Below are 22,634 nucleotides of genomic sequence, written 5' to 3'. Positions count from 1 at the left end.
GGGAAATTAGAATAGATATAAGAAATACTCAAAAATTAAATACAACTTAACATAATAGTGTTTCTTATTGTATTAATTATTTTTTAAGCAGAAAAAGTTAAATATAATTAATGATATTCACATCATTCAACCAACTCATCCAATAATGTTTTTCCGAAAATAAATTTGATTGTTATAAACAACTTGAGAAAACTCAAACCACTCAACACAAAATATCAAAGTCTAGCAAAGACAAAGTTTTCCTGATAGATATCTTTTTAAATGTTTTAATATTTACTTATTTTTGAGAGAGAGTGAGAGTGTAAGTGCGGGAGGAGCAGAGAGAGAGGGAGATACAGAATCTGAAGTAGGCTCTAGGCTCCGAGCTGTCAGCACAGAGCCCGATGTGGGGCTCGAACTCATGAACTGTGAGATCATGACCTGAGCTGAAGTCAGATGCTTAACTGACCAAGCCACCCAGGCGCCCCTGATAGATTTCTTTGATGTGGAGACACTTGAAGACTAGCATTAGGCTTATAACAGACAACTTGATGGACAGCTAATCCATGTAAGTGATGGCACTTGGCACTCAGAAATGAGCCCAGGTCTTTGGGATGCCTTTCCTTGCTCCACTGTCAGGAGGAGTATTGTGGGAATATCTTTCCATGAATTATTGGAATGAAATACACCCCCCCCCATTCAGATCTACTGGATTCCAAAAGATTGCTTCAATACAGGATATCCAATTGCTATAAAATTCTGAACAGAGAATGAAAATTTTGTTTAAAGTCACATTTGGAATTAGAAAGTGCATAGTTGTTAATCTCACAAAAACCATTTTTGTGACATCTGAGCTATCCTTGTCCACTAGTCTCTTTATTCTCCTCCTACTTCCTGAACTGCTAGGGTTGATACGCATGTGAGGGTCCCATATGATTAAGGAGCTTTATGTGCAGATGGATTGGTGCCAGATGACTTTCTTTCATTTGTATTAGCCCTTCACCTAGAAACAGCAGATGCTGTGGTGACCCATTGAGAACTGTTTACAGAAGAAGAGAATAAGGAAGAGCTCTTGGGAAGTTAAGTGATCCACACAAATGGGTGGAGTCTTCCATAAGTTAAGTGGAGCTAGAGTGGAAACTCATATAAATGGTTATCGTGTTTTAGATCCATTTATCTCTACATACTGAGACATCCTAACAGATTCTAATGTAGATTGCCTGGTGGCCCAGGCACACAAACGTAATTAAAATGCACACAGGATGTTGCTTTCAGAAGCTCCTTTCTGCTGTTTTCTTTTTCTTATTCTCTCTACTCTGATTTGCTCTTCTGGGGCAAATGTTCAAATGCTCTTGCTTTCTTCTGGGGACTCAAGAAAGCAGTGGCAACCTTCTGAGAATTCACCAGGTAAATGGCCAAATCTGTCATTTGTTTTCCTCTGTCTGTGTAAAGGGAGATCTACAGTGTACCTAAACATTCTAAGAAATTTCTAACTTGGAATTTTATAAATATTTGTCTACTTCTTGTCAGATTATTCTCCTATTAGTGGAAAGCACAGGAGCATTAACTCTTGGAAGTTCCCTTTTCAAGGGACTGTGGAGGAGGAGGGCATTTTTGAAATGTCCCCCACCCTGCAGTGTTCTTAAGAAATGCATTCACCTTTAAATGTGTGCCACATGCCTAGAAGGAGTCACTTTCACAGTTGGAGAGTGACACTTATTAAAAAAGAAAAAGAAAAATGTCATTAGCTTTTGGAGGAAATTGTAGATTTTTTTTGTCTTTTAAGAGAGAACAAAGTACCTAACCAAATTTGTTTTTCAAAGAGTAGCCTGGATGCAAAGAAGAGGGAACTTTTTCTAATTAGAATGTAATTCCAGAAACCTCTGATGGTGTCTCAACTCTACTGAATATGGAAATTTCAAGCCTTCTCTGTTAATTAACTGAATTCACTAATATTGGGATGGACAGGGCTCCTCATTGCTAAGCGTTAGTATTACACTTTGATAGCAATAGGCCAATGGGGCTTCCACCAACATGCCTGTGTGCACAACTGGCTTTATTCAGTAACAGTCTGAGCCAAGTAAATGGCCTGCTGACAAGCATTTTGCTTTGGTTTTGCATTTTTTTCCTTTTCCTTTTAAAATCTTTCATTTGTTTTGCCAACATGCCTGCTTTTCTGGCACACCTGCTTTCCTCCTTAGATAGTGTTAGTTCTCTCAGAATCAATTGCGAGCAGCTTGCAACCAAATGCCTGATTAAAAAGTTAGCAGACCTTGAGTGCAATTACTTCAGCTCTATAGCACTCAGGCATTAAACCCGGTGTTAATTGTTTCCCATTTTTGTAACGATCCTTATAATAGGATAAAAACAGAAGAGATCATTTCTTGTAGTTAAAGCAGCAGAAAATAAAGTCATTCACTCTGATTAATCATCGTAATATGAAATTAAACTCTATTGGGAGTAAATATATTCTAGGATATTTGTTGACTCCAGCGAAGGTCATTAGTCTTTCTGCATCAAAATGTATCTACCAATTGCCATTGCAACAAATTATTTACCTAAGTAAAAGATTTGTGTAATAAATAAATTTTAATGTTTTTTGTAAGGATTTTATATTGTTTTTGAGCATTATTTAATTATGTTTATCATAAATACGTATTTCCTTCATAAATCATTATATGGTCAGAGTGGCTTATATTTTCTTGCATTGGAATTTTTAAAACACAACCTGAATATTTTTAATGGATTGACTACATAAAGAGAAGACACATTAAGAAGACTGCATGAAAAAAATTCTAGCCAACATTGTCTTATTACAACATTTCTCAGCATTGAATGTATTAAGATTTAGAATTTTATTAAACAGACCTAATATTTTAAATGTTTTCTGTTTGTGAGAATAAGGAGATGCTTGAAGGCCTCTTTTTTTTATAAAGTTCATTCATTTTGAGAGAGAGAGAGGGAGAGCTAGCGGGACAGGCAGAGAGAGAGAGAGACAGAGAGATAGAGAGAGAGAAAGAGAATCCCAAGCAGGCTCTATCAGTGCAGAGCCTGATGTAGGGCTCGAACTCATGAACCACAAGATCATGACCTGAGCCAAAGTCAGATGCTTAACTGACTGAGCCACCCAGATGTCCCTTGAAGGCCTCTTTTCTATTACTTACTCTGTACAGCTGTTTTGTACCACCTTTTCTTTGTCATCGTCGTCTTCTTCTTCTTCTTCTTCTTCTTCTTCTTCTTCTTCTTCTTTTTAACATATGAACAAGAAACTGAGCATCATTTGTCAGGGGGTTACTCATTGGGTCATCGGTTTTGACCCAATGGTTTTTATTGTTGCAATTCAGGCTGTGATTCTGTATTTTCTCTCATGAACCAAGGGGTCATCCATGGCAGAGTCCCTTATAGTTACCAGAGAAGAAGACATTGTAGGAAGGAATACAACTTTTTGGATGGCTTTCAGAATTAAAATGGTGGAAAAATCCATTGAGGCAATGAGCACTTATATAGAGTCCATTTCACTCACATTCATATATGCTTTTTTAGTTATTAAAAGAAATGCAGAGCTTATCTCTTTCTTTCCATCTGTCAACTCATAAATTTTTAGTATTTTTTTGACAGATAAGTACTTTTTTTCATGTTTAAAGGAAAATCCAGTCAAGAAAGCTATTTTGTCTTGACATTGTTGTTAAAGAAATCTTCGTGATTATGTAGACTATTATATATTTTCATTCAATACATATTTTGAGTGCCTTTCAGGTGTTAAAGGCTATACGAGGCACTAGATATGTCAAATCAAAGAAGATATGGTTCCTCCCTTTCAGGAATTTCCACTGTAGTTCTGACTGGTCATAATTTCTTCATGTATAATTTTGACCATAATTTCAGATAATAAGCTAAAAATTTATTTCAGTCATCTAAATAAATCCTGAGAGAAACAATGGAAGCTATATCAGAGTACCATTATATATTTAGAATATATTTAACACATGTTGCTAAAATAACTTTAAATCTCAAGTTGTGAATTTTTAATTCCTTCTTTCACCAGAAATGTGATAATTGTACTGTTTGGTCTAATAATGTTACCTACAGACCTTAGGAGAGATTACATGTGTATGATAAGTCAAGTGATCATGCCCTTGCACTGAAAGAACTTTTTTCCAACTGAGTTTCCCAGGAGCTAAAATTGGTTAGCTGCCATGTTTAATCAGTTATCACCCAAACTACAGGTCTGATAAAAATCTGCTAGATTTTCATATCTATGAAAAGTTAGTGATCAAACAGGATCTCTGAGTTGCATTCTGTATGTATTTTGTCAGTCTGTGAAACCTAAGATAAAATTCCTTCTATAGACTCTAAGCTCTATGATCTATTCCAGGATAGGTAATTCCTTAATTCCCCAAATACCATCATCTATCTTCTTTCATCTGTCGCGCAGGGACATGGACTAGATCAGAATTATTTTCTGATATGAGGTACATTTCATTTCATCTTCATGACGTTAACTCTGAAATACGTTCTTAGAAGTGTCAAGATTGGTTTATATCATTGTAAAATATGAATTAAAATGTCTTTTTAATGGAGTACCTTTAAAAGTGTATACTGTTTCAAATATTTTTAAAGGAACAAAGGATAGTTTTAGACAACAATAAAACTTATGTGCGTATAGAAATATTTTTTAAATACATATAATTATGTGAATTATAATCCTCCCTTATGACTTAAAAACACCGAACAAGGCTAAATATAATGATACATGAGTATTTGGATCTCCAACACACACACGTGCGTGCACCCCCCCCCACACACACATACACTAGAATTAATATTCAACATAATATAGAATAGTGATATTATTTAAATTCCTTGAAAATGACCTGACATTTCCTTAACTTTCACTATGTAAGTCCTTGACTACCCCTCTCCCTGTCTAATTCTTTTTTTTCCCTTAAATTGACCATTTTTAGGGCAGGTTTAGGTTTATCAAAATACTGTACACAAAGAATACAGACTTCCCACATATACTTTCTTCCTGAACAGTTTCTTCTATTAACATCCTGCATTAATTTGGTACACCTGTTCCAGCTGATGGACAATATTAATGTGTTATTATTAACTAAAGTCCATAGTTTATGTGTTGCCTCTTTGTATTCTAATCTTTTTAAATATATTCTAGAAAATAAAATTTTCTTTCAAATATTTGATTGTACTCCCCCCATTTAAACACACATATAAATAATTGCTGACTACAATATTCCTTTGAAAACAATATTCTAGACTAGCAATTTATTTATCATTTATAACATTTTGTAAATAGGCTAATATATTCCTAAATTTCAAAGTCCTAAGTATAAGCTTTAGGAGATTTAATATTTTTCTTTTCAAATTTCAGGCTGCCTCACTGTTCTTAAATTTTTAGTGCACAGGCTAAATTGTACTATATAGTAAGTTACCCCGATGGGAAAATTTTGTAAAGTTTCATTCCGAAACTGTCTTTTCCTCTCTGCCCCAGAAAAAACTTAGAAGGCATTTCTGTACATACGTGTTGGATCTTAGGGTCAAGTGGACTTACAGGTGTTTACTTTCTTCTCTTCAAAAAAATAATGTTCAGGTTTTGGGATCTTTACCTTCTGGATTGGTGTATTCACATTTGGAACATATTTGAGAGTTTTGTCTCTTCAAAAGTAACCACCTTTTTCTGAGTACAGCACATTATTTTATAGATGCTACCTAAATCTACAGAAGCTTTTGACATACAGAAGTTCTTGACATATGTTTGAATTTTATATTTGTATTCAGGGAAAACAAATTATCCCCAGTGCACAAATAACTGAGATTGGTGACTCGGTAATGTTTTCAAAGGAAAGACTAAGAGCCACAGGGCAAGTGCGATTATCACTGAGATGTAGGAGTGATTTTTGTTTCAGATATCAGGCTCAAAATGACAGTGACTGTCTGCAATAATAAATGGATATGTTTTTTAAATACAGTCCAGCCAATTTGACTTCAGAACAAAGACCTCTCTACCCAGGAGAAAAGTGATACAAAGTCTTACTTATGTTTATTCCAACTGGGTTAGTTTCTCTGTTTTCTTAAGATCATTATAAGGCTCTGATTCTTTCAGAGTAGAGGAGGTAGACATTTTTCAAAGCAATAGAAGCTTAAAACATTTTCCTCCAGCTTATCAGGACATCACTGTTTTACACGCTACAGAATAATGCTTATTAATTCTCTCAAAAATATTTTGACATGATTTCCGTATCTAAATGTTACTGCTCTGTACATAGGTAACAAACTTGTTTTGAAGACTTATTCTGTAATTCAAAACCCCTATGAATGCCATCACATTCATCTCATTCTTTCATACTATACCTCCTTCACTATACTTTATAAATTTATGATCCAAAGAGAACATTCCTGTACATTAGCTGAGGATAAAGTTAAGACTGATCTTTATCTCAGGGAACAGAAATTATGCACTTAGATGAGTACTGTCCTTCAAGTTTGCCCTATTTTGTGCCTACACTTAAAATTGTAATTTCTCAAAATATTTTGACACTCCTCTTTCATGATGGTCCTCAAAGAGTTTTGAAGCCATTGAAGAAAATATGCCATATCATTTTGCAATCACTCCTTCTTAAAATGCTATTGGTCACCAATACAGATGGCTTTTAGTTGTTTCAGAGAGTAAAATCAGATCACAAAATTCAGAGCTGGCGCCTTGAGACTGTACAATATAATGTCATGCTCTCATAACAACTCAAAACCACAAACTCCAAATATTTAAATTATTGTGGTATCATTGCAGTATTTAGATGATTAAGTACCTCTTCTTTTAAATAATTAAATAGATGCTTTATACATTTTTTGTTTATTAAAAAATGTTTTTCCTCATCTAATAATCACAATCTTCTATGATGACTTCTACCCTAAATAAAATATCATTGCTAAACAAGTAATTTTTGTCACCAGGCAAGACTATATATTATATGGCACTAAATATAATCACAAAGAGACTTTCTAGAATGGAATTTATGGTATCAGAATTTGTCTAGATGGATTCAGTTAACAAATTAGATTCAATTAACAAAGTTTGGATTTCATTTTTAAAATTAATAAAGTACAGATCTCAGGTATAATTAACAATTTCCTTGTCTAAGAATAGGAAAAGTGTATGTTCTAAGACATCTGTCTGTAGTGGAGTTTGTGCATAACTTTTGTAACATATATGCATGTATAAATATACACACAGAAATTTATATCTATGTTTTATTTATATTTTTTAAGTTTATTTATTTTGAGGGGGTGGAGGAGAGAGAGAAGGAGAGAAAGAAAATGTACAGGCAGGGGAGGGACAGAGAGTGAGAGAGAATCCCAAGCAGGCTCTACACTGTCAGCTCAGAGCCAGATGGGGGGCTAGAACTCACAAACCATGAGATCATGACCTGAGCCAAAATAAAGAGTTGGATGCTTAACTGACTGAACCACCCCGGTGCCCCTGTTGTATCTATATTCTTAAAAGTACCCTCATTTTCTTCCTAACTTACTCTGAAAAAGATATGATGTGGATATCACACATTCCAAATCAAAATTTTCAACAGTAAGCAGTATTTTCATTGACTTCCTTTGAGAGAACTAAAAAAAGGCAAAGTTAAAAAATGCTTGTCTTGGGGCGCCTGGGTGGCGCAGTCGGTTAAGCGTCCGACTTCAGCCAGGTCACGATCTCGCGGTCCGTGAGTTCGAGCCCCGCGTCGGGCTCTGGGCTGATGGCTCAGAGCCTGGAGCCTGTTTCCGATTCTGTGTCTCCCTCTCTCTCTGCTCCTCCCCCGTTCATGCTCTGTCTCTCTCTGTCCCAAAAATAAATAAACGTTGAAAAAAAAATTAAAATAAAAAAAAAATGCTTGTCTTTCACAATGGAGTGTCTTTCATAATACAATTACAAAGAATGAGGTTCTTAGCAATTTTTAAAAATTTGATAGTTAATGCAGTTAATTCATCATAGGTTGATATATCTATCAATATGTCACCTGTTAGATGATTTACCAATGATTCTAAGATTTCAGTCGAAAATCCAAGGATGCTTGTTTGTGTGTGTGTGTGACCTATATTGCCAAAGACAACCTCTTCCTTATCTGCACTGCTTTTGCCTTCCCCACTCTGGAGAAACTTTTCTCATTTTAGAAAAGTCATGTCATGTTTATAGGAAAGCCTAGAAGAGCAAATTCAGTAGTTGGTTAATAGCATCATCGTCATGTTCTGTGCCCCTATACACATTTTCATATTAGTGTAACTTGGATATTTACCTAAGTTTTGTGGACTGTGTCCCACTATCCATCTTCTCCATGCAACTCAGCCCCCTGCCATTAACTTTTCTATGGGGATCATTTTCTTTGTCATGACTGACTGTTGGGGTGGCTCCTATACTGATTATTATAAGACCATCTCCATATTTGAATCATGTAAATCATAGACAATAAAGAGGACGCTCTTCTTGGAGTATTATTCCCATTGCCATTTTCCTTTCTTTTTTTTTGCTGAGGGAGATATGATTGATGGCTGAGAATTAATTATAAGCCAGGGGCTGCCAATGATAGATATCCATTACATGTGTTAGGACTACTTCAAATAACTTTTTACTCCTTCACTGCTTCTAAAGAGTTTTAACATTCCTCCTTATACTTCAAAAATAGGACCAAAAAGTTAAATAAACAAAATCAAACTGTGATATAAAGGTAATTTCTTCCACCCCTCTATTTGTGTTTCATTCTCTAACATAGAATAACATGATCTGTCCTCTAAAGCCACAAATTACTAGTTTTTATTCCTCCTAGGTAATTATGATTTTGTGCCTGTTCAGCAATATATAAGGGAAGTTTAAAGTGTGTATGTACGTGTTCGTATGTGTTTGTGTGGGGGGGGGGACAAGTGTATGGGTGTGGGTGCATGCTTAAACTCTTCTGAGTTAAATCCCCATGGTCTGAGGTTAATTATAAAATTGGGGCTACCTCCTAAAAGATACTACTGACTTAAAGAAAATAGGGCCTACTTTGGTTTTACAAGTCCTGTTTTGTGTTGAGAGTTATTAAGAGATATGCTAGAGAGATGCCCATTATCTCTCTTGTCAATTCTGCTAAAATGACCTGAGATGAATTCTTGAATTCCAGACACTGAGCCAAACTCTATTTCTGATATCAGTACTTATATATTTGACACATTAGTTTTTAGTGATTTCTTGTTATTCAAAGGAAGACTCACGTTTTGTAAAAGATCAACACTATGTCAATGGGTTTTATATTTTTACTTAATAACAGTGATGACTTCATGTAATTTCTAATTAAATTGCTATAACTATTATGTATGCTGATTTTGTAAATATGATGAGGTTAACTTACTTTGTCACATGGATTTGTTTGTACTAGAAGACTAAATTGGAAAGGACTCTTGCTGAGTCGTTTCTTCCCTATTTCTGTACGTATAATTTATAGATGCAGAAATTCTGCTTGCAGATTCAGGAGCAGCTCCTCCTGTTTAATGTAGTCATTTTATATTTTGTATGCTCAGATAAAGTGCTGCATTCCTACTGGGCAACATTTAACTGTGAGAAATAGGTTGAGGTTGTTTCTGATAGCAGGAACTAAATAAGAATATAAGAAGCAAACTAACCAACAACATTCACAATGCTGAATCCTCTCTGCTTGCCTGACACCCCAGAGGAAACTTAAGGGTGGGGTCATGTCACCAATTCAAAGGGGAAAGTTGATTCAAACCCTTTTGAGGCAGGGAGGAGACTCCTGCTTTGTGTTTGTTTGTTTTTTCTAATATTTAAATTCAAGCACCAAGGTTACTCCCAAAAAGAGTACAAAGAATTTACTTTCATTCTTAAAGCTATCAATTGTTTTTGCACACGAAGAGAAATGCGACCTAACTTTCTCACAAATCATACTGAGATCAAAAGGAAATAAAAACAAAATTATATTAAAAATTTCAACACACGTTATTAACATGAGTCTTTCAGCCATAGGTGCTAAGAGGTATACAATGCACTTCATGTACAAAGCACAAGAATACATAGGTCCTTACTTTGAGGGCTGTTTCACAGTAAGCCTACAAACTAAGTCAGCAGGCTAAGTTTAAGTTAATGTGTGTTTCCCACACATGTTGACACAAGTTCCCCAAACTAAACATACAGTTGAGTAGTGAAGTTCAAAAATAAGTTGACAGATCTATCCTAAAATGCAGCAGTCCTTAGCTGCAGATAGCCAATGGGTATGGATGAACACTCTTCAAATCCGTGGAAAATTCTACTCAGCTTTATGTGGCCAGTTATCTTCCACACCCTAGTCCTTTTTTGTATAACACAGACAGCACTAAGAATCAAAACAAAAAATCATTTTAAAGTTGCTGGCACCTTTACATCCATCACCTATGGTCAGTGAAGTTGTTACACAGCTTTCTCAAACATAAACTGAACCTTCCCATTTGTCTCCAAATATTCTAAGATGTAAACAATGAAAGAGGAAAGAAGGAAAGACTGAAGGTTACTTTAGTTATCATGTTTCATTTTGTTACTTTTTTAAATAAAGGGTTGTGGTTTTTTTTTAAGTTTATATTTATTTATTTTGAGAGAGAGAGAGAGGGAGAGAGAGGGAGAGAGAGATAGGGGCGGGGAGAGAGGGAGAGAGAGAACCCAAGCAGGCTCTGCACTGTCCCTGCAGAGCCGAATGCAGGGCTCGACCTCATGAACTGCAAGGTCATGACCTGAGCCAAAATCAAGAGTTGGATGTTTAAACTGACTAAGCGCCCCTCATTTTGTTACTTTTAAAATAAGGCAGAACTTACTGTAAATTTCTTGCTGGAAAGACAGAGAACTTTTCTCATGGGAAATCACTTTTGGAAGATGGACAATGATGCTTCACTGCTACTACATCCTCTTTGGATTTCCTGGTTCAATTCTGGGTAAATCATTTTCATCTAGTAAATATTCATTATAAGCTCATAAAATGTGAAGTGTATATGTTCCTCAGAAAAACTTGATGGATTTGATTTCATCAATTCTTATTTGAGGTTGTTAACATTTCTGTATCTACCTGGAGATGAAAAAAATTGTTCAAGGATGTGCAAAGTTAAAATGATTCTACATTTGAGTCAAGAATAGTGTGCTCTAACAGTCTTATTACTCTTTTAGTCCTTTTATTTTTTGCTTTCACAAATTGGCAATGAATTCCAATCCAAGGATGGTAACAGACTAGGGATTGTTTTGGCATAAACTCATGATGCACTCCCCTTCCTTCTTTTTTCTCTCTAGGTTATTGTTAATTAGTGAAGGTCTCTCATTTGTGCACTGACCTTGCCTAGGTCTGCAGAGTTTGCAAGAATTAGAAAGAAATGACATTTTAAAAGCTGCTGGCCAAACACATCCTCAGAACTGGTAGACACTAGCTTAATGAAATTGACTTTTTAAGAAGTTGTGGGATATAGTTTTTGTATTGTCCACCATTTTATTCTTAGCACCTAGAATGGTGTTTAGCAAATAGTATGTGCTCAACAATATTTATTAAATAGCTAGATGAATGAATGAGTAGTGCTTCATGTTGAAATCAGAAAATGAAGGTCTGATTTTCATTGTAACTTACATAGACAGTCACTTTATTTCCTCATCTGAAAAAAAAATGTAACGTTAAAATAGAAAATCCCTAAGTGATTTCCAGCTAAAATAAGTAAATAAAGTATACCTTAGCCGAACCATTTTAACATATGTATTCCCAATAAATAGGAGAGGAGAATGACTCAATTTGTCAGTTTCAAATAATAAAATGACTCATTATAAAGTAATTCTGTACTCCAAACATTTCACTTATCACCAGTCAAAAAAGTTCCTTAGGATTTTGTCCTTCAAAACTATTCCTTGTTTTTGATAATGGGCTCACTTTACTCACAATTACTAATAATTTTCATAAGCTATAAATCCAGAAATCTTTTTTTTTAATTTAAATTTTATTTAACTAATATCAGAAATCTTTTCTTGTTCTACCACTTTGGACCTCATGTTTCAAACATGAATGAAGAAGAACATGTGTGTATTAATAATGGTTTTCCTTAGTTGAGCCTGCAAGTATTGAGTAGTAGCAAATTAAATTTATAACCACAGATTGCTTTTTGGGTCCCATTTACCTTACTTTCTAATTTACCATGAGTTTTGCTCAATTCTGGATTTTATTAAGAGGATGCAGGTGCATTGATTTTTAGATGGCAAGAAGCTATTGAGGAATTTGCTGTTGAATTGAATCAGTAGTTTCAGCTGAAAATGTGCTCTTCTGTCATTGTGCAGCCGCACCCTAGTGGATTCTAAGCCCAGGGTGGGTGATGGTCTGGCAAAGCTGAGGAAAAGACTCAAAGATTGCAATTAAGATGTAGGTTCATTGGGGGAACTTACACACAGGGAGTCCAGGAGCAGGAGACTGTACAAAGCATCCCCTGCTAAAATCTACATGCAGCAAGCTTTTATAATGTAGCAACTAGCCTAACAATTATCTGTAGCTGCTCCTTCCTTGCATGGCCAGTGTTCCAAAGAGATTGAAACCTGCCATCCATTCTTTGTTACAAAGGAGACACTCCAGGTTGGTGACCCCAGGCCCCTGACCTTGAATGTTGAATTGTTTCTCTACACGTTCTGCTTGATGGAAATATAAAGGGGGGACTGGATCGGTACATTCTCAAGATAGTGATTAACGGGGCATTCAGGGTGTGTTTGTACAAACCAGCCATCCAGCACTGACCATATAGTCATTTAAATATTCCTTTTCTCAGAGCTTGCAACCTAAGACTACACTCATGACAGTTCTTTTTTAGATCTCAATTAAAATATGTTCTCTTAAGGGGCTCCTGGATGCTTAGTTGGTTAAGTGTCTGACATTGGTTCAGGTCATGATCGCACAGTTTATGAGTTTGAGCCCTGCATCAGGCTCTGTGCTGATAGCTCAGATTCTGTGTCTCCCTCTCTCTCTGACCCTCCCCTGCTCTCTCTCTGTGTCTTTCTCTGTCTCTCTTAAAAATAAATAAACATTAATTTTTTTAAAAAAATATGTTCTCTTAAGAATAAGGAAGGTCAAAATGTGTCCAATTAATATTATTATAAGTATTTGTATTAAACTACAGTTTCTAGTCTCTTATTTTCTTTTAATCCTCTTTGGGGTGATTTCCTTTGCTACCTTAAGAGGGGACATATAGGAAAATACTATTTCAAATCAATAAAAAGCATATGTTTATTGGATTTAATGCTGAGGTAAAACAAATACAAGTTCATATATTGAACTTTAATACTATTTTTGTTTTTTACTTCATTGTAAGTAATTTCTGGCAGGTTGTGTGTATATGTATACTATTTAGAGATTAGATAGATGAATGATGCATTCGTATTTCTTGAATGTGGTTAAAAGAACTAAATCAGAGTTAGGAATATTTCCTTAAAAGATATTTAAGGAATTCTGCACAAATGAAACCATATTTAAACAATTCTAAAGTGCATTTTTCCCTACTTCCAACAATATTAGTGTGTAATTTTACAGGGAATAATTATTTTAAGTGTCAGTTATTAACTGGTAAAATTGTTTATTTGTCTTGTAATAATTGGCTTAGTGTGCCAACTTCTTGTTGTTATTTTGTGATTTGAGAAGGCAAGCATTTTTAATTGCAGTGATTTAAAATGTTAGGTAAAGAAAGTAAAGAAGTTAGAATAGCAGGGCAAGGATAATCAGATTGTTTAGCATTCCTTAGCTCAAGAGAAAGCCCACCTACTATCTACTAGACTTTTCCTTTTCTTTTTTTCCTAATTGCTATAAATGATGAAGAGGAATACTTAAATATTAGAATATGTTGTAATATTACCAAGATCATCCATGCAAATTTTAGTGTGGCCAAAATATTGAAATTTTAAAATACCATATTCCATGACTAGACAATACCACTTTAAATACTTAGTATACACATAGTCAGATCTTAGCTTATGCATATGCACACACAAAAACATATTAACAAAGTGTAATTCAACCAAGTAAAATCTTTACTAACTTCCTTTTTCACACTTAATAGATTCCAAATATTTTCAGTATCAGTAAATATTAATATAATTTTAAGTATTATGATATTTTCAATTGTATGATACATAATTTATTAATTAAATACCTATTAGGCATGTCGCTCATTTCTAACTTTTTGCTATTTTATGCAAAGACACAATGAACTTGACCACCAAATCTTTGCACCTAGGAATCCCTGTAGGTTAATGGGACTGGGATTGTAGACTTGAATGTGAGTCATTCATTGGTGAATAGAATAATATTCTGTACCAGTAAGAAATGCACAAGAGAAGCATTCAAGCAATGGTTGAGATTTCATAGATGACTTATTCTTTTAGCAACTCTTGAAGAATAGTGCCCAATATAGAAACATGTGTATCTTACCTGAGCATCTTGAATTTTCCCTCCCTTTCCTCTCTACTAATCTACACGAAAAAATATAGTGAAAGTGTTTGGTGATGTTTCTTAAATTAAACCAGTGTGGCCTCTTCTGACTTGCAGCATCCTGAACCTTTATTTGTATGCATGGCCCTTTATGCTTGTGTAGAGTACAGAATTTCTGATGAAAGTTTCACATGGTTAGAATTCATATCAGCAGCTCTGAGATAAAATAACATGAAGCAGCTTTAGTAGTTACTGGTTCCCATCTTATTCTTTCTCAGGGCAGCCAGGGACCTAGAGCTAACTTGTTAGTGATACATCAGATAAACAAATGTGACATTCAAACCGTTAACAAGACATAGCCAATAATAATAATAATGTTTACCATGGGAGAAAACGGAATGGATAGGAACTAGATTTTAGGAAAACAAGAGTGCGAAGGCTTTGGAAAATCTGAAGTAGTCTCATGATAACATATGTTGTCCCAATTCAGTCAGGCAGCGCTTCACTGTATTTATAACGCAAATTGGGTATATTTCCATGGGGATAACCCAGAAGCAGAATTCCCAGAGGCAGTAAGTAATAGCTTATCCTCTTCCTCTTTTTTGAATGTGCTAACAATTATAGGTTTTTTGAAAGGATAATGGGGAAAACCTTCACTTTTTTAAAGGAGAAATCATGTATTTTAACTGTTGGTCTTTGGGGCGCCTGGGTGGCTCCGTCAGTTGAGCATCCGACTTTGGCTGGGGTCATGATCTCATGATCTCATGGTTCGTGGGTTTAAGCCCTGCATCAGGCTCTGTGCTGGCAGCTCAGAGCCTGGAGCCTGCTTCGGATTCTGTGTCTCCCTCTGTCTCTGCCCCTCCCCTGCTCATGCTCTGTCTCTCTCTCAAAGATAAATAAACATTAAAAAAAAATTAACTGTTGGTCTTCATCTATGGCTTCCATGAAAACAGCTTCCCCTCAGAAAGGCTCTGAGCTGCCATGATATACAATTTAGGAGGCATGCCAAGGTTATGGGGTGCAGGCAGTTCCCCTACAAAAGGACAATACTTTTTTTTTCCCCCAGTGGTGAAGGAATCACATCTTTAAAACAGCTTGGCCCTGGGCGTTAAAAGAGAATATGCAGCTCTAAATTTCAAGAATGATAACTACTTTTTATTGAGTACCTACTATGTGTCAAGTTTTATAAACCAGCAAGACTTCTTGGCACTATTTTGTCCATTTTACAAAGCCAGGAACTCATTCAAAGAGGTAAAGTCACTTGCCTTGGGCCATTCTCTGCAGAGCAAGGACTCCTGGCCAAGAGGTCTGGTTCTGGCTTCTTCACCTGGTCCTGTTGTGCAATAGCTGAGCAAGTATTGTTGAGTCCTTGATGACACCTACAACTCCTAATTCTTAACACTTCATGAATCCTTGTTTTCCTTCATTTCAGTCTATTCAGATCCTTTCCTTATATCTACCTTGAAATTTCAGACATTATTGTACCTGCATCAATCATTATGATGATAAATTAAAGATAGATTTGCTTGATCAATTTGCTTCGTACCATAATATCTGTGTTCCAGTTCTTAGTCCACATGCATTACCACCCCCACTTCCCATTAGACTGATGAATTGTGCACACTTTTGCCAATTAAGACTTAAACATCTTTGAGTCAAATTAATTAGGAAATATTTCCATAAGCCACAATAGTTTAAGCGTTATATCACTCTAATTTACACTGTCATTACAAATAAATTATGCTAGATTTCTAACTTTGCTTATTCTCACTTATAAAGTGGTAAAGAAATATCATAATATAATATATGTGAGGTATATTTGAAATAGTTTTCTTCTAATTCTCAGTGAAATTATAGTACTGTGAGAACTGCTGGGTTCAGGTGTTACTGGTGTTGCCGATTTGGACATTTCTTAGGAGAAAAAAATATAGTAATTAAAGCAGTATTATTATGCTTAGAAGATCATAGATGGAAAATTTCCATTTTTCTTCTATGAAACATATACTTTATAATGGCTTATAAGGCCTGGAAATGCCTTATAAAGACTGAAGAATGTGTCCCATTGTCTTTCTCTGATATTTGACTTGTTTTACATTTAGCTGAGTTATAAGTAAGAAGTATTCCTCCAGAGATAGTACCAAAGATACTTTAATCACTGAAACTACAGACATTTTAGTAGGCCACTTTATTTATTTATTTATTTATTTATTTATTTATTTATTTTTATTATTATTATTTTTTGGTGGTTTGTACTTGTTAGGCCAATCACTTTAAAAAGATATGTTTGAGAGTCATGTATAATGGGCAGCCTGGTCATTGTCCTTAATACTGTGTTTATCACAAAAGGATACTGATCAGTTAAGGGCATATTGAAACAGAAACAGAAAATCCTTGTATTGGTTTTCTCTAAAGGGTTAATTTAGCACGAGAGAGGAAACAGTATAATAAATTAAAAAAAATTAAAAATAGCCACATTTTTCTTTCTATACAAGAAGAAATACATCTCAGATATTAATATTCAAGTTTGACTGGTATTTTCATGTAGCATTCACCTAGGCACATTTCAAAATCTATTGGGGGTGGGGGTTTGATGGTACCGAAATAGTTGTGCATGAAGGTGAATGTGCTACAATAGACTCAATTAGTACCATTTATGAGTATAGTTTATGTGATGTTGGCATCAGTTCATTAAAAATGTACTGAACTATCAAATCATTTCACACAGGTCATTGAACAGCAATAAAGGGGTATCTCCATTATGACTCTGAGCTAGATTTGAACCAGTGACTCATAGGAAATAGACTATGTTCTATTGTTGTCTATAAAAATGCATTTATAGAGTAGCAGTATATCTATAGCATTTTGTGTCTAATTGCATTCTTTTTTCTTTGAAACGGATATAATCTATAAATCATCTTCTGGAAAAACACTCAAGTTTTAGGTATTATAAAGTGATTATACATTATACATTTATATTTTATATACTTTATTATTTATATAATCATAGTTTTATTAAATATGAGTAAGAGTGGTCACATGTGACATGATATTGAAAGGTCTTTTGGCTGTTAGAGCAGAATGAAAATTAAGTGCACTCAGACATACAGCACAAATTTACTACTCTCATATAATTCCAAAAGTCATAAATCTCCACCCCACACTGCTGTAAGTATTCCCATATCTTGTGGATTACATCAGCTAAAAGAATATTTACCAAGAGTACTAAGCAACAATCTGTGCTGAAATGCACACTTTTATTTTATTAAAACATTAAAATTTATTGAAGTAGCCATCTACATATTTTAGGTCACTTCTGACAGTGACATTGTACAAACAGATGCCAAAATAATATTCCAAACATCTTTCTGCTGGAATGTTCTATAGCCAATGACTGGTAGTAATATCTGAGCCAGTGGCAATAATGACTTCATTGCAAAAACTACCTTAAAATCATTAGGTAAACAAAATGCCTGTTCACTCAAAAGAAATGGAATGTCACATTATGTATGTATTTTATTCAGATCTATGGAACAAATATTTTCATATTTCTGCTTATTTCAAGTTTGTTTTTGTTTTTGTTTTTGTTTTATAATGGGTGGCCTGGTCATTGTCCTTAATACTGTGTTTATCACAAAAGGATACTGATTAGTTATGGGCATATTGAAACAGAAAATCCTTGTATTATTGGTTTTCTCTAAAGGGTTAAATTCACATGAGAGTATAATATATAAAAAAGTAAAATTAAAAATAGCAGCTTTTTTCTTTCTGTACGAGAACTACATTTCAGATATTAGTATATTAATATTTTACATATTAATATATATATTTACATATATATATTTGTCTTTCTTGCTATCATTTTGACAATTTGCCCTTAGGTTTTTTTGTTCTTAAATTAAACAAGACCGAAATTCCTTCTTGTGTTTTGCAAGTTGGACATTACGTAGCAAATAGCAAATGATAAAGTTTGTTCCTAGCTTTGTTCCAGTTTTATGTTTTCGTTTACATTGTGTCATCTGTTGAAAGTTGTTTTGCTGTTGTGTTCCGCTGCACCCATTTTACCTGAGAGGAGTGTTAATTGGCGTGTCCTGTGGTCTTCTTTGTAGTCGCAGCGCCGCGTTACGTTTCACCTCCCCGACGGCTCCCAGGAAAGCTGCAGTGACAGTGGTCTAGGCGACCACGAGCCGGTGGGTAGTGGAACCCTGATCTCACACCCTCTTCCTCTGGTTCAGCCACAGGACGAGTTCTACGACCAGGCCTCTCCGGACAAGAGGACCGAAGCAGATGGCAACTCCGACCCCAACTCTGGTGAGTCCCCTTGTGAATTCTGACTGCTTGGAGTTCTGGCTTGCTGTTGTGTGCGCTCGAGTTTTAACAGTGATTGGGGGAAGGAAGTACACGGACATTCGGTTGTTTTCTGCTGGCTTTATTGTTGTTGTATTCAAAATATTTAAAGTCTACTGTGCTTCTTGTTCTGTGGAATGCTGTTTTCCAAAGGCTTTTGTTTTTTTTAAACGATACAATAGTGATTGATTAAAACAAGTGTGAAGAGGGTGATAATGATTTTGGGGTTTTACTTTTTTTGTGTGTTTCAATTGTTGGGTATGTTTTTAAACAATGCATTGAACAAGTAGAAAGAGTGGGATGGAATTGGCAAATGGCTTTATTCTCCACAGATCCATACCCCACCTCAGAAATCACTGCCCCTTCAAAGTAAGCCCCTTGAAGTTCCTTCTTTCTTTGTCTTTGGAGGAAATTTTGGCAAGTGCTGTACCGTTTTGGTGATGCTATTTACTGTTATTAGAAAGCATCACTGACTAGCTCACTTCTATTAAAAAGTTAAAAGTCTGATTTAATAATTATGTCCAGTCCAGAGTAATGACCATGATTTCTATTCAATTTAAGTTAAAACTGTTTTCAAACTCATCTTGAACCTGCACCAAACTGGTCGCCTATGGTGAGAGATGGGGATGGGGTGAGTTTTCCCTAATTTGCTAGCTACTTCTCTTCTCCAGCTGTAGACATTAATGTGCCTCTGGCAGTTCTATGGTTGAAGTGGAATACCGAGGAGAGGCCAAAAAGCACAAAAAGGCCTTCATAACTAGTCCTGGTGTTGGTGGTCTCTGACTTCTAGGATTTTAAACGGACTCTGTTTCCAGGGTGGTGGTGGGGATCTTTTGTACGTATTACCTGCCCCCTCCCAAGCTGTGCATCCATTTCTCCATGTCTCTCTGATGTCTTTCTTCTCTTTGGCTTGTGTAGTTACCTTCGCATCTTCTTTCTGCTACAGTTTCTCCCTACTCCCGCTTAGGAAGACCTAAGTGAATTACACACCAGCTCTGGTTTTTAATCTTTCATATTATATATGTTCACCTATAAGTAAAACATAAGTGCATCTTTTTACTTCACATACCCAGAGGGGCAGGCCATATGCAAAGAGGCAACTTCTCATTATACAGCATTTGGTAGACTGGCCCACTGTCCGCCTTAGATTTCTTGGTTTTGATTAGTCTCTAAAGTACCACTGAACCGAAGTGGTTGCACTGAATTATCCTTTCCTGGACTTGTATGAAATGGTGACATAGGTAGGATAGCTCTTTCTAAGCTGATTTCCTGGTTTCCAACTTCCCTCTTCCCAGTTTTGAAACATTTCTTATTGGCATTAAGCTAAGAGTACCAAAACTGGTTCTTGGCTTCCTCTTCTGGATATGGGAATGGTTGGATTCTCTTATCTTCAGGCCTTAGCTAAAACTAAGACTCCATTTAGAGCAGATACTTTTATGCCTTGTCTATACAATTCACCAAAGATTTTTCATTTGTTTGTTTGTTTTTACAGAAGTAAAGGGGGGAAAAAGGCATACAGAAATATGGTTAACCTAAGGTACCTTAGGCCAGAACTTTATCCAAAATGTGTAACTACTCACCCCATGACTCCTTAGACCAGGGCAATAGGACTAAATGAGCTGCCAAATGGGAGAAGGCAGAAGAGATTCTAAAGCACCCCCCCTCCAAATAAGTCCCTTTTAAGCTTGAAGAGGCCCCCAGAGTTTTTACCAATCCAGTCACATGGAAAAAGAAAGCCAAGGGATGATGCACCCTTGCACACTGCAACATTCAACTCAACAAAGTGACTCCACCCGGGAGAATCATAGTCAATAAAATGTGTTAAACTGAACAGTGCTCCTTGGTGGAGACAGCATCCTTATTTATCTTTAGAAAAGAAGAAAATAGGCAGATAGGGAAAGGAGGATCCCTGAGGGCCCCTGGAGGCAACTATGTTTTTGATATTTAATGGGACTTAAAATATTAACTTCCTTTGTAAATGTCTAGAACAGAATTAATTAGAATAGCCTAGAAATATTAAGAGATTCATAACTAAATGGTAATTCATATTAGGATAGTATTATGATATATTATCTGAAAATTCTGTAGTCGCATTTTGTAATTAACTTTGAGGAATTTGTGAAGTGAGGTATAGAATAATTGAAGCACTAATCTTCAATAGTAATAATCTTGCTATTTAGATCTAAACTGTATTTTTTGTCTTCAGTGGGATTTTCTGTCTGTGGTGTGATAATTCTTGAAGAGCTAAGATTTTGTAGTAACCATGCTATCTTCATATAAATCATGAATGTAGGTATTATCTGTAGAGTTATTAAGTATCAAATCTGTATGGATACCTTTTTTTCCCAAATATTAAGCTTCTCAATAAAAATAAATCTTTAAAGATTTGTAGTAAAAAGTAACTTTTTTTCATTATATATTTTAAAAGAAATTAATGAAAATGGTATCTTATGGGAGAGATTTTTGGAAAGATTAGGCTTTAATATAGAGTGTTGCTTCTAAACACACACACGATGTACAATATTTTTTTCCTTCCAATTTTATACTTTGGGTTTGTTGGCATCATAAATTTTATATTATATGAAGCTCATGAATTTTGAAAAAGGTGAAGAAAGTATGAAGGTCTTTACATACAGTGCCAAAAATAAGGTTTGCAAATTATGCTATAGTTTATGGCTTTTGTAAATAATATTGTGTAAAATCTACAGTAATCTTTATTTATCAGATATGACTCATGCCAATAATTTAGATGTGCTGGACATACAACTTTCTTTTTTTCTCACATTGAAAAAAAAATCAAGCCCACATTTCACTAGTGTGGCAGAGACTTTACTTTTCTTTCCCCCTCAATTTCACAGGCTCTACATCATGCTGAAAAAAGTTGAAATATTCTGGTCCCTGGGACATCCACCCATTTACATGTCTACTGAGATGCCCATTGTCTTATGTGTCCACATGGGTCTCAAATGATACTGCCTTCGCCCCAGTCCTCCTGGCTCCTTCAGGATTACTGCCATTTTCTTCATGCCACTAATGGGCAAAGAGTTTGCACGTGGCTATCTCTGGCCCATAGTGCCTAGATGTGTGGTATGTTTATCACCCTCTAGGATCTTCCTACCTCCCTGGACTCTGACTCAGGTCTGTCTAATCCTAATTCTTTAGGTTTTTCAGAGTTCTGCCCAACAAGCACATGTAAAGTCTCTCCCTCTATTACTATTTCTTTTCATCCCTTTCCTTCCTAGCCAGGCTAAGTTAATGTTTTTAATGTCTGGAGTTGGAGATCCCCACTATATTTCTTGATAGTTTTCCACAAAGACACAATCCCCCCAATCTCTCTCCTTTTTTTTTTTTTTTTTTTTTTTTTTGCTTAGTAGCTATTGAGAAAATAATCACCATGGTAGGTTTAGGATTTTGCAAAATAACTGATGTTTTTACTATTCTCTACCCTGTTTCATCTTCATCTATGCAATGAATACCAAAACCTGTATGAATAGGCTGGGGTAGGTAAAGGGATATATACAAGAAGAAAAAAAATATATGTATATTTCAAAATTATTTTCATAAATAATTGTGTAAAATGATATTTGTGTTTATTGCTAAAACAATTTGAGAGCATGCTTTTAAATTTTATAGTAGGTGGATATAAAAGTGATAAGTAAAATAAATTATTCCCTTTTAATGAAGTGGTTTTAAAAAACATATGGTGAATAACTCCAACCCCATTAATCATTGATTACCACATGAAATTCAGTTCTCACAGGAAATCTAAGATATATACTTGATTAGTTTATTAATTTATAAAGTGAATTGGTGCCCTAGAAGCCTCCAGTGGTGACCAGTGAGTTTGTTTCTTTT

General features: G+C 35.2%; 1 protein-coding gene across 2 annotated transcripts in view; it reads left to right on the top strand.

Moving 5' to 3' along the window:
- Window positions 1-22,634, top strand: part of LOC115511520 (protocadherin-9) — a 926,897-nt gene that overhangs the window by 596,163 nt on the left and 308,100 nt on the right. For both annotated transcript variants that reach the window (XM_030311898.2, XM_030311895.2), the window contains one exon: window positions 18,542-18,743. In XM_030311898.2, the coding sequence (XP_030167758.1) occupies window positions 18,542-18,743 (202 nt within the window). The remainder of the gene's footprint in view (window positions 1-18,541; window positions 18,744-22,634) is intronic.

This window comes from Lynx canadensis, chromosome A1, assembly GCF_007474595.2.
Source record: "Lynx canadensis isolate LIC74 chromosome A1, mLynCan4.pri.v2, whole genome shotgun sequence".
In the NCBI taxonomy this organism is placed as follows: domain Eukaryota; kingdom Metazoa; phylum Chordata; class Mammalia; order Carnivora; family Felidae; genus Lynx; species Lynx canadensis.
The sequence above is the reverse complement of the archived record's forward strand: the minus strand, read 5'-3'. Positions and strand labels throughout refer to the sequence as shown.